The following is a 13,103-nucleotide window of genomic DNA, read 5'->3' as shown; positions in this document are numbered from 1 at the left end:
TCTATTTTATTTATTTATTTTAATTTTAATTATTTTTAATTACGGTAACAATTTTTTAAATAAAATACCAAATATATCCCTACCTTCAAAAACCCCAATTCCCTTCTTTTCTTCTCCGCAGCGTTCACTTCTTCTGCTCTTCTCTCATCCCTCAACTACCGCCACCGCCACCACCACTGACCACCGTCTTCATCTCTCTCCGGCGCTGCCGCGGCAACATCTGTATCTTCTCCATTTTTTGTTTATTTATTTTATTTTGTTTTTAAATTTCTTCCACTTTCATTAATAATTGAATTGAATTCTATTCCATTTTGTGTGTGAATTTCAGGATAGAAATCAAGCATTTTCTCACTCGGAGCAAGAAATTCTTAACAGTTTTAACGGTAACTTTCCACTCTTTTCATAGCCTTTTCACTTTGCTGCTGCTTTTTCTCTGTTACTTCATGTTAATTCCCAAATCTTGTATGAAAATATATAAAGTATACACTTAAATAGGTCCCCGAGAAATTCTAGATCGGACACTTTGTTTCTCAACAAATTTTCATTCTCTAGAACTTGTCAGATTGTCTTATGATAATAATTTTTTGGGACTTAATTGTGTTAGTGACTTATTTGTTCAACACTAATATTAATAATATGATTGAAAGCGGAGGGACCAATCTTTCTCGAGAATTTCCACAGTAATAAAAATTTGTTGGGACCAAAGTGTTCTGAAATTCGTTGGACCAATTTGGATGTTTACTTGAGTGAGATATATATTCTCAAGTGCCTAGTGTTTGTTCTTTGATATATGTATTGTATTATTTATATTCATTCCTTTTTGAATTTTGATACATGGTTTTGGTTCTAATTCCAAATCATACTAATTAACAAGCCAACCTAGTGTTTGAGGAGCAGCAGCATTAACAAAAAGCAAGAATAAAATGACAACGACGATGACACTTTTGAAAGACATTGTTCCTTCAGCTCAGAACAACATTAACACCAAATTCATAGTTTTGGAGAAAGGCAATGCAACACTGGAGGGCCAGAACAAGTTATGCATGGCTCTTGTGGCCGACGAGACTGCAGCCGTTCATGTTCAGCTTTGGGGAGATGAGTGCAATGCTTTCGAGGGTGGCGACATAATTCAGCTGACCAATGGCATCTTCTCCTACCAACGCAACCACCTTGTGCTAAGGTCAGGCAAGAGAGGTAAGATGGAGAAGGTAGGAGAGTTTACCATGGCGTATGTTGAGACACCAAATATGAGTGAGATTCATTGGATTCCTGATCCAATGAATACTAGCAAGTATATACAGCATCAAGTTATATCTGTCCACTCTCGCATGTTTCCTCCCATTGCCTGAGACTAATGTGCTATAAGAGGAAGCATAGGTGTAATGGATTAGAGTGTGATGGTGAATCAATGCTCTAATAACTCCCTTCTTTAATATCTATCTACTGCACTATAAATAGGTGTAAATTTGGTCTCACTGTTGTTCTGAGCTAGAAGCACAATGTCTATAAGAAGTGCCATTATCATCATTTTGTTCTTACCTTTTTGTTACTGCTGCTAGTCAAACACCAGGTTTAGTATGATTTAGAGTTAGAACGTAAGCCATGTATCAAAGAGGAATACATGTTTCGGAATATTATTAAGGAGTAAAATATTTATTGAATAAACTATTTTTCCATACTTATGGAATTTGTTGGTGAAAAGGAATCATTATTGAAGATGTGTTTTTAATTTCTTTCTGTTAATTTGATTTTATATATTTAGAAGTCAATTTTGATTTATTTACACCCATCCAAGTAAATTATATTTCTCTTCATTTTTATTGGGTTTAATTTCTCGACTCAAACGTTTTTATAAAGAGATGTTCGCAAATCTATTATACAATGGTTAAGTAAGAAACTTTAGTTTAATTTCATGGCTTTATTTAGATTATTTTGATTTTAGCATATGGTAGCTTTAAAATATTTAATTTATACTATACTGATTAGATCACTTCTCATGACATGATATTACCAACCATCAATGTGATATATGACCTGGTAAATAAATTTAGTCAAGCGCAACACAATTCGAACTCAACCCATTCAATAAATATGTTTGACCCTGTTTAGTTTTTTTTTTTTTTTTTTTTGGGGGGGGGGGGGTGAATTTAGGAATTATAATAATTTTTTAAGCTCATAAAAAGTTAAACGGGCAGGCCATTTAAGCCTGCAGACTGACTTATATGAGCCAGACGTGTTAAACGTGCTGTTTCGTTTACGAACGTTTATTTGTTAGCCTAGGCCTGACCCGTTTGACACTCCTGCTTCGGCTTGGAAATGTTTTCAGTTGACAAACAAATTTATGCACAGAATGAACTCTTCTCTAAACTGATGTGGGTTTGGTTTACATATTATGAAAATATGAAACTGTTTTTTAGTTTTAACTTAAAACACATTTTGTGTCTGGAATTCAGAATGGGAAGCACAGAAGATAATCCAGTTTCTCACCTCGATCAAGAAATTTTCCACAAATTTAGGGATTTCATGACAGGGTAATTTTTCACTCTTTATAGCTTCTTTGTTTCTTTGATATTGGTCTATTGGTAAGTATCTGGTAGTTTTATATGCTTGTATATAAAAATAAAGCCTGCTTGCCATGGTTGACCCTTAAAGGATTGAAAAGTTACTTGGAACAAATATTGGGAATAATATTTCCCATTTCATGAATGCAATCTTACAAGAACAATAGTATTTTCCTTATGTTTCCTTTAGCAGTTTCAAATGAATAAATGAAATCCATGTCTAGATATGTAAACTAATTGAAAGAAGAATTTCATTTGGATGCAATACAAAGCATATGTTATTGTTGCTTTGCAGTTGTTTTAATTGCTTGAATAACCAAGAGGATCAACAAGTTTGAGGGAGGTTTCCCACATAGTTCATTGTAGTTGCCATAAATTTTTGTCTTGTCATCCTAATTTGTGTTGTAATTCTCCACCTCTACAAACTACAGATTTCCTAACTAGTAGCCACTTCAAGATAATCATTTTCGGACATGCAATAACTATAATGATTCTTAGTCCCAAGGGCTGCTAGAGGTGGCAATAACTGTCAAATGGCGGAGGTAGTGGGAAATAGAAAGAGTGCATCATAGAAAAACTTTCCATGTCGGTATTTCTTATGATTTGAGACAGTGCTCTACCTAATACACAAACATATATCTTCTTTTCCCCCTGTTCTTTAGGAATTGGTGCTATTTTGTGGTTTCTTTCTTTCACCATCAGAAAATATATCTATGCAATGTTATGTTTCTCAACAGCTACCCAATGATAGGATTACAAAGATTGATGAGTTGGGAAATGTAGGAAGCAAGCAGCTGTGTGGATTTCAACAAGCACTTGGTAGTTTTACACAATTATGTTTACCATCTGTTAGTTAGGTAGTGTGAAATAATAATTTTACTTACGTATGCTTCATGGTTGTTTTGAATTTTCTTTATCGACATGTAGAGTTTATCCGGAGACCTCCTATAGATACCAATTCTATATTAGTTGGCAAGATAATGGAAGCTAATGGAACAGATAGAGTTAAATCCTATGTCAACTCTGGTTGCAAGAAACCCAATGACAGTGTCAATAATGTAACCAATTGTAAGTATGGCTCTTGCTTACCCTTGAATGACGATCAGAGGATTTCTTCTTGTGTGCACTTATAGGCTGATCATACATTTTGCAAATGTATGCAAGTATTATTTCTTAGTTATTCAAGAATCTGTGCAAGTTCTGAAAAAGAAGTATTCTAAATTCCATTCACAAGTTTTGTTCCCATTAAATGATCTTGCTTCGCATGATTAGCTCAGTTGTGCTGGCATTTCTTACTTGTAATTCTTGGTTCTATACTTCTCCATTCTCATTCCTTTTTGGTTTCCATCTAATTTGTTTATTCACATTTTTTAGTCAATTCAAGAAATTGCTACTATAGTCCTTGTAAATTTTGATTATTATAACTAGAATTGGACATATCTTATGAATTTTGTTCATTCGATAGTAGTCATCTGTTTGGAACATCAATTTTATTTTTGGTTATCGATTCTCGTTTCAATTTCTATCCACTTTAGTGCTATTGCTATTATTTGTGCTGATACATTGGTTTTGACATGGCAAAATTGAATATGGAAGTGTGCTCATGCAAACGTGGACTTCTTAACCATATAAGCAAAGGTGTGGCACTACTAAGGCTTATTTTTGTTATGTGATTGATCATTTGTCTTGTTATAACTGTTACTTCTATTTAACAATTTGGCCTATTAGGCCTTTTGTTTTTGTTTATCCCGTCTTTTCAATCTTCACCTTAGCTTATGTTCAGCATTTGTCCTTGGTACAAATGGATGCTGCTGCTATTCATTGTCTTCTCTGTCTTGCAGCCAAGGTAATAATTAATGAGCTTGAAGGTTTATTGAGAGACGTAACGAGTGCCATACAAAGGACACACGGGAAATTATCTGTCTTCTCGGATATTGAGTTTGGTGTTGAATTGAATAATCAGGCAGCTTCTGATGATTTGGTAATACTTTTTGTTTGGGGGTGACTATTGATTCACTATCTTTCTGGGTTTAGCTTTTTACCCACATAACTTCAAATTTTAAGACTTGATAGTAAAATTTCAATAACGGATCCTCTCATCTGATGTTTTCGCATGATTCAGTTGTGCATGATCTTTCACCATTAACAATCATGCATAATAACTGTGGGGTGTTCGCATTAACAATCATATAGCATAAGGCAATTTTCCTCTTTCTCTGCTTTGCCAGGAAGATATGCATCTTCACTAAAATTCATGCATCATTTACATGTTACTGATACAACTTATACAATGGAAACTATGGGGATGTAGCTCATTTAAGAATGACAGTTACGTTTTTCTCAGGAAGAAAACGTTGGCTTCTCACATTCTCAAAATACTGATTGCACAAATACTGAAGAAAAGAACAGTAGTGATGTCACACATTTTGCTTCTCTAATGGCTATCTTATATGGTATGGTCAAGCAAGACTATTTGATGCAGGTAAATGATCTCTATTGTGACCTTAACAATTCATATTTAAATTATGGAAAACCTTTATGTTATGAACCACTTGTTCCAAAAGTTTAAGCTAATAGGAAAATATACATAAATGATGATTATATACATGTCCTTTTATACACGAGTTTTTTTCTTTTATTTGTGTGAATTTTGCATAGTCTTTCTTTTATTTGTCTTGTGCTGAAATTTGTTTTGTTTTAGGATCAACAAAGATCGAACTTTAGACTTTTAGGTTATAAAAGCTGATACCATATTATGAATCTATTTATCTTAAAAGATTAAGCTGATAAGGGGAAGTACATATTTAACATCTTATAAACTCTCTATTTGTTTAATTATATTGATGTAGGAAAAGATAGTTTCTGCATTAGATCTCAAGGTGCCATCGGAAGAGCTGCAAAGCTTCTGTGAGATGTGGTCTTGGCGTCCCTTCATAGATGATGACATTATGCATCAAGCTTGGAAACTTATTCCATGATTAATGTTTTGTCTCGTATTATTCTTCCTTAGAATACTTTGTCATTAGGCTAGATACACTTGTAATGATTTGTTGTTGATGTTATGTCTTTTCAACTTTTGTCACATTTTAGTTTAACATGTGATTTTTGAATGGGCTATTGTGATTAAAAAATTATCAATGTATTAGTTAAAATATTTTCAAGTATTTTTTTTATCCAAATGTTATGATTAGTTTGTTTTATTTTCATTTATATTTTTTTCACTTTCCCCAAAAATACTGCTGAAATAACATTAAGTAAATATGATGGATGATGGCAAATTGGCAATTAAGTCCATAGTTTAGTGATTTAGTGTCCTACTCTATCTAGATAGTGTCATATTATATACACTCTTCAATACCATTCTTTAGAAAAGAAAAATCTGATAATGAGAATGCATTTTATTGAAGAATTTGAATTTATGCTAAAATTAATAAAGTAAAAAGAAGATTGGGCCAGCTGAAAGAATCTCTTGTGTAAGCTCATCATTAGTTCCAATCTTGTAATTTGTGAAGGTTTCAAAATTATTCTTGAACAATCCAGCCAGCTTCAACAGTGTTCCTTGGTATGCATCACTGCAGTTGAACAAAATCTCCAATGTTATAATGTTATTGTGACATTGATTCAAGAATGTACTCTTTTTTCTTCACAATGATAGATACAAAAAAATTTGAGTTTTTGGTGAGTCCTTATCTTCTAAAGACCATGTAATTTATACTGCACTTTTGAATTTTTTAGTAAATGCTTCTTATATAACAAGCAGGATATCTTTCATGTTTGATAGCATTATATATTTGTATAAATTCGTATTTGTGCTATATAATAGATGCAGCTTTAAATTATGTGTTTTGAAAAGAATTAGTATCTAAGAACTATATTGTAAATAGGTTTGCTAGAAAACCTTCATTGTGACATCTCTACTTGTATTCTCTTTGTATTTTGGTATTTTTGTGTGTGATAAATCATAAATCTTAATAACTAAGGCATATTTATAGATAGATAAAATGACACTATGCCAACAACTAAAATACATTTTCAAATTCAAAACTTAACAATATAAAATTCAATCCACCAATGTTAAAAAAATAAAAACCATCATGATTGAAATTTGTTGAATATATATATATATATATATATATATATATATATATATATATATATATTAGAATTTAAGTTTGATACATTGTCAGTGTAAAATAGTTTTATACGTGCATTTACGTAACATTACATCAATAAAAGTAACTACTTTTCACATTGACTGCATGAATGGTTATCCAAAAAAACGGATATAATTATACGATTGTGTAAAACGTTTTACATTGTTAGTGCATGAAAATTAAATTTATGTTATAATACATATATTTAATATTCCTCTTTATATGTCTATTACGGATAATTGGATATGTTTTGTTAAAATTTTATTAAAAAAAATTCAATGAAAAAAACCTTAACAAACAAAAAGTACCATATATTTTTATAATAAATTGCCCACGAGTTGTTATAATTCATATATTTAATTTATCTAATGATAAAAGATTTTACTCATTTGTATTAGTTTTTTGTATTTTTGTTGTCTACCAGAAAAAAAGTCACTTATCATTTTTTTTTATTAATCCGTCGTAAATCTTAGTTCTATTTAAGAGTCTGTCGTTGGCCAATAGATTGCTATATGCACAAGGTGGAATTCGAACTACGACACTTTAAGTAGAAGAGTGAACTGACCACTCGATCAATTCAAGTTGGTCAAGTCACTTATCATTTACAGCATAAAACGTTTTACATAATTGTGCAATCACAATCGTTCTCTTGAATAACTATTCATGCAGTCAATATAAAAAATAATTATTTTTATTAATACGACGTTATATGATTAGATACACGTATAAAATGATTTTTACGTCAAAATTAAATTCTAAAAACAAACCCACCTTAAATTTTCTAAAGATATTTTAGTATTTACATATCATTATTGGACATGAATTAGTCCTTATTTTTATTGTATTTATCGGCCCTATTTTAATGCTCGAGTTTGTTTGTTGTTTAGTTGGATTGATTGACCGGTTGTCCATATGTAAATAAGTGAAGAAAATTTACTTAATCACTAATTTTGGATAATATTTTGCACCGCGTAATCCTAGTTTAAAAAGTGAAAATATTATGATTCAACTTTTTTTTTATTGATAAGTTAATATTTTTTAATTTTTTAATTTATTATTTTATTATTTTATTAGTGAATTATTTATTAAAAATAATTTTTTTTAAAATTATTTTAAGAATAACAATATAATATTCACAGATACTTTCTATTCCAATTTAATTAAAATATGTTCAAGTTCAACCTAATACGAAAAATATTAAGAGACTTAGTATTCTTTTAATAGAAACAGAAATAAAAATTTAACTTATTAAATCAAATATAAGACAAATATAAAAACTATTGATTACATAATATATTAGAGAAAAGGACAAATTAATACTTAATTTTTTGGTCTGCAAACATTTAAATTTCTGATAATTTAAAAATATATTTAAGTTTATGACCTTTTTAGAATTTAGAACACAATCCCTGAATCTAATTTGTCGAATTTAAAAAAAAAAATTACATGTATATCCGTATCAACCAGGTCAATTCAACAAGAATCACGATTGATTTTTTTTATTGAGTTTATCATGACAGACCAAAGTAAACATAAAGGATCAATATGTCCATATTTAAAAAAAGTTAAAAACTTAAATGTATTTTTAAATTTTCGATGGCTTAAATATTTATGGATGAAAATGTGGAACTATTTGTTATTTTTTCGTAATATTTTTTTAAAAAAATTTTCTTTACCAAAAGTCCAAAACAGAGTCATGTAAGAAAAGACTGAAAGAGGGACCCGACCCACCCGTTTCTTTCATTTGATTCCGTGTCTTTCGGAGTTGACTAATTGACTATCCTACCAACCAGAAAACCCTTTTTCTTTTTTTTCTTTAATAAAAAAAAAAACTTATTTTGTTGTTTTGCTGCTTTTTCTTTTAAAACCCCTCGCTAAATTCTCTTCCTGCTTTGTCTTCACGCTTGGCTTTGTTGTTTGTTGAAGCTGAGAAAAACAGAACAAGAAGAAGAAGAAGAAGAAGAAGAACAAGAAGAAGAAGAAGAAGAACATGAAGAACAAGAAGGCAATGGTGAATTGCCCGAAGAAGCACGTGAACTTGTTCTACTCCGTTGACTGTGAGGAACTCGCTCACAATGTTGCTTCTCATTCATTTGACCACGTCACTCTTCAGAGTATCAAATGGAGGTAACTCTAACAATTACTATATTCTCTTTGTTTCCATTCAATGCTTTATTATTATTATTATTATTCGTATGAATCTTTTTATTTATTTATTTTTCAATTTTATTTTCTTGCTTGAAAGTTGAAACTATTAATGGATTGTGTATTGGCTCCTATTCCAGTGATTTCAGTGGTAACTGAATATTTGGATGAGCTTATTTTGCTTTCTTGAAAAGAAAAAAGAAAAAAAAAAGGAAAGGAAAAAAGAATCATGTTTTTTAATTAACTGATATGATGAAAAGAAACTTTGATTAAAAAAAGAAAAAAAGGAACTGATTGTAGGAGTTCTTTAAGCTATCTAAATTCTATAGCTTACTTTAGCATATTAGAAGAATCATGTTTATTTATTTTTTAATTAACTCTTTTCGGCATCTTTGATCCGAGAAGAGCAAGCAAATCCAGCATTAAAACTTACATTACATGAAATCAACCATTTATATATTGAAACAGTGAATGGTTCTGATTGGAATTGAGTTTCACTGATGTGATAGTGGAAATTACCTCTTATATGAACAATAAAAAGTAGAAAATAAAATAAATGATATATTGATCTGCATAAAGCCATAAACTCAAGAGTCTCTGGTTCAAAACAAATTCATTCCCAATTTCTCTGAATTCTTGCAAAACAATGAACTACCTGTGTATTATTCCCTCTCATTTTCTCATCTATGTTCATCACTTCATCCCAGTTCTCATTTGACTATGCTCTGAACTTAACAGAATGAACATTCATTTTATTTCCGATTTTGGCTTATTAACAATGTGTATTAGTCTTTACTTGTCTTCCCCTTTTAACATACGTTATTATGTTTTGATGTTTCTTCATGCATCGTTTAGGAAAAGAAAATTCAAAAGCTGACTAATTTTATGGTTCTCCAGGTCTTTTGCTGATGGATTTCCAAATATTTTTATAGAAAATGCAGAAGAGCTCCGAGGTCAACACGTTGCTTTTCTGGCATCTTTCAGCTCCCCAGCACATATCTTTGAGCAACTTTCTGTTGTGTATGCACTCCCTCGTCTATTTGTCGCTTCGTTCACATTGGTATTGCCTTTCTTTCCAACTGGATCCTTCGAGCGAATGGAGGAAGAAGGAGATGTAGCAACTGCCTTCACCCTTGCAAGGATGTTGACGAATATTCCGATTTCAAGAGGTGGCCCAACTAGTTTAGTCATATATGACATTCATGCTTTGCAGGTTTGTGTACATAATGCATTAAAAGGAATTCATTAGCTTCACTTTTGTGGTCCTTTAATTATGGTACTTATGGATTGTTATTAAAGTTATGTTTACTGTTAAATACACTATCCAAAGAATGAGTGATGACACGTCGACACCATCCAATAGAATACATGGCCTAGATGGAATCAAAAGTACAATTTAAGAGTAGTGTTTTTGCCCAAAACTACTTGTTCACTTCAGATGATCATGGATATTCTATCATAATACTATGTTTATGTTCTTCACTTAATTTCTTATATACTTTTGAAGAAGAGGCAACATTGCTCTCATTTGTTTCTTATGATGTTCTGTTAAACTTCTCATTCAATTCAAATACCATGAATTTTCTTTAAATTTTATTTATGATTTAAATATGCAGGAGAGGTTTTATTTTGGAGATGAGGTTTTGCCGTTGTTTGAGACCGGTATTCCTCTCTTAAAGCAACGCTTGCAACGGCTTCCGGATGCCAAAAATGTGAGTATTTTGTAATCTACATTACTTCAAAATCTTACTGCCTTTGTCTAGCGATCAAATTACGATGTTAAAACAGTTGTAATTTCCAGGTAGTTATAGCATTTCCAGATGATGGTGCTTGGAAGAGGTTTCACAAGCAGTTTGAAAGTTTCCAAGTGGTGAGTCTCTTAGTATCTATCCATTTAATCTATTCTGTAATTTTTTTCCCAAATAGATTACCTGAAATTTGAGGTGGCAGGTAGTATGTACAAAAGTTCGTGACGGTGACAAGCGGATAGTTCAACTCAAGGAAGGCAACGTCACCGGTCATCATGTAGTAATTGTTGATGATTTGGTTCAATCTGGAAGCACCCTGGTTGAGTGTCAGGCAAGTTATTTCAATTTGCGAATTGAAGATGCTTATGTCAATTTTTTTTTTCTTTTCGTATGTTCTCATTTTTCTTATGATTCTAGCTTAGCAACACCATAAGCAAAACTTGATGTCTATATTAGAATCTTAAACATGAATGCATGTGTCTGCATCTATTTGCAACTTAGCAATTAACATGTATCTCCTTTTTATCTTGCTGGTTTTACTCAGAAAGTTTTAGCATCCAAAGGTGCAGCAAAGGTGAGCGCCTATGTCACACATGGCGTATTCCCCAAGCAATCGTGGGAGCGATTCACTCATAAAGACGGTTAGTCCCAACTCCCAAGCATAATATTTTCACATACTTCTACATTTCTCACACTTGAATACATGTTTTGATGGTATTGCCACCATTCGATTTTGAATTTTGCAGGAGCCTCGGATAATGCTTTTGCACACTTTTGGATCACAGATTCTTGCCCTTTAACTGTGAAAGCTATTGCAAACAAAGCTCCTTTTGAAGTATTGAGTCTAGCAGGATCTATTGCTAATGCCCTACAAATATGAAGGCAAATTAGGGAACTAATAATAATATTGGATAGAATATTCAAGTTGGTGATAAAGGAGATCCTCAACTTCAATTTTTTTTCCTGTTTTTACATTACAATAACATCCTTTTCATCTCTGCTGTAACCTTAGCATGGTGAAACCTGTGAATATAGTTTCTATTATGATTGTTCTCTAGCATAAAAGCAAGACCTATGCATGATGCAAATTAAATCATCCAAATCTTGCTCTGTATTACTCATCAACAGGCACTAATTTCTTTGTTCCTTTGTGGGTTAAAAAATAATAATAAATATGTAAGTGACTGCAAAAAATGTATGATTCATAAACACTATTTGGCTAAACAAATTGGAAACAAATGTAATACTCTAATGTTAAAAAAGGAAAAATATTTTGTCACAATGTATTTCAACATCTTCATGCAAAGAACTAACATTAATCTGGTGATGTACTTACACAAGGTAGTATTTGTTTAAAGTGATGTAATTGATCAATTGATTGACAGATTCTAAAGCTTAAGTTGATATATGACATGAAATCAAGCCGTTTTTTTTTACATTATTCTATGTAACAACACAAGTTAAATATAAATCTGTACATAACAACACAATTGATATAAAGCACGGGAATGCATGCAGCTTGGTTTTATTGTTGAAGAAGCTTCAGAACATTCTACTGATGAAGATCAACCGCCGCCAAGTGTTGGTCATTGAGGTAGAACATTCTCCTAATTATTTACATTCTACTAAATACTAATGACAAAAAATAATAAATTTTGATAACCCTATAGTATTTTTCATCTTCTAATTGTATAACTAGTGTGTTATAAACCCATTTGTTGCAACCATAATAAAAAGAGTGAATAAAATATTTGGTCAATACTTACGTCCATATTCAACACATATATAGTACATATATAAAGGGTGACTTCTGTGGTAATCATGTTTTGTAGTGGCAAAAATTAACTATAGTTAACTGACCAATAAAATTAGGACACATGGATGAAAAAAATAACTGATATATAATTAACTTAAAAAATGCGGTAATTCAAAAAACATTACTACAATAGTAGAATAATAATTACAGTCCATCAAAAAATGGTTTTGGGACCTGTAATTATTATTCTGCTATTGTGATAATATTTCTTGACCATTTTCCTTGAAACTAATCGTATACTAGTTAACTTTTCTATTTTGTGTCTTAATCTTGTTGGCCAATTAACTATAGTCCGTCTTAGCCACCACAAAACATGGTCAAAACTCACCTTTGCAAGGAGTGGAAATGATCAAATGAACGAGGAATCATGTGGGTTCCACCACTTTTTTTTAAACCAAAAAAAAAAAAATCGTAATCATGAAATAGCCTTCGATATGTATGCTTAAAAAATGTATATGAGTATTGGGCAAAATATTTAACATTGGGTAAGCTTCTTATGTTTTACTTCATTCTCTATCTCTTCCCTTCTTTTGGAAAATAGTGAGAGATTTCAGGAGAAAATTTAGCATCAACATTTGATACTTAATGCTCAATAGATATCGTTATCGTTACATCATGGATTCTTACATTCAAGAACGTTATCGATTTCGTTACAAGAGGTTGTTGAGGTAGCTTTACT

At 31.3% G+C, this 13,103-nt stretch overlaps 3 protein-coding genes across 6 annotated transcripts; all 3 read left to right on the top strand.

Moving 5' to 3' along the window:
- The first annotated feature begins 136 nt into the window (after positions 1-136).
- Positions 137-1,489, top strand: LOC148575535 (Nucleic acid-binding, OB-fold-like protein). Of its 2 annotated transcripts, none has more exons than XM_088500798.1 (3): positions 137-222; positions 329-383; positions 875-1,489. In XM_088500798.1, exon 3 carries the CDS (start codon positions 924-926, stop codon positions 1,347-1,349), a length of 426 nt encoding a protein of 141 aa, XP_088356924.1. In that variant the 5' UTR covers positions 137-222; positions 329-383; positions 875-923; the 3' UTR covers positions 1,350-1,489. The 2 variants fall into 2 exon arrangements, with proteins under 2 accessions (XP_088356924.1, XP_088356923.1); XM_088500797.1 differs by having other exon boundaries at positions 139-222; positions 884-1,489.
- On the top strand, positions 140-5,740 carry LOC107644066 (FAD-binding protein). Of its 3 annotated transcripts, none has more exons than XM_088500796.1 (9): positions 140-222; positions 329-383; positions 2,454-2,531; positions 3,313-3,380; positions 3,489-3,629; positions 4,158-4,199; positions 4,403-4,542; positions 4,906-5,043; positions 5,411-5,740. In XM_088500796.1, the coding sequence occupies exons 3-9, from the start codon at positions 2,455-2,457 to the stop codon at positions 5,537-5,539; spliced, it is 735 nt and encodes a 244-aa protein (XP_088356922.1). In that variant the 5' UTR covers positions 140-222; positions 329-383; position 2,454; the 3' UTR covers positions 5,540-5,740. The 3 variants fall into 3 exon arrangements, with proteins under 3 accessions (XP_088356922.1, XP_088356920.1, XP_088356921.1); XM_088500794.1 differs by having other exon boundaries at positions 4,891-5,043; XM_088500795.1 differs by lacking the exons at positions 140-222; positions 329-383 and adding an exon at positions 1,057-1,194 and having other exon boundaries at positions 4,891-5,043.
- A 2,797-nt stretch (positions 5,741-8,537) lies between these two features.
- On the top strand, positions 8,538-11,710 carry LOC107634076 (ribose-phosphate pyrophosphokinase 4). The gene is made up of 7 exons (XM_016337687.3): positions 8,538-8,842; positions 9,758-10,073; positions 10,477-10,572; positions 10,662-10,730; positions 10,811-10,939; positions 11,153-11,249; positions 11,355-11,710. Exons 1-7 carry the CDS (start codon positions 8,706-8,708, stop codon positions 11,486-11,488), a joined length of 978 nt encoding a protein of 325 aa, XP_016193173.1. The 5' UTR covers positions 8,538-8,705; the 3' UTR covers positions 11,489-11,710.
- The last annotated feature ends 1,393 nt before the right edge of the window (positions 11,711-13,103 follow it).

The sequence above is a fragment of the Arachis ipaensis genome, chromosome B1, assembly GCF_059453495.1.
Source record: "Arachis ipaensis isolate K30076 ecotype BB chromosome B1, ASM5945349v1, whole genome shotgun sequence".
NCBI lineage: Eukaryota > Viridiplantae > Streptophyta > Magnoliopsida > Fabales > Fabaceae > Arachis > Arachis ipaensis.
This window is presented reverse-complemented; position numbering and strand designations above follow the sequence as displayed.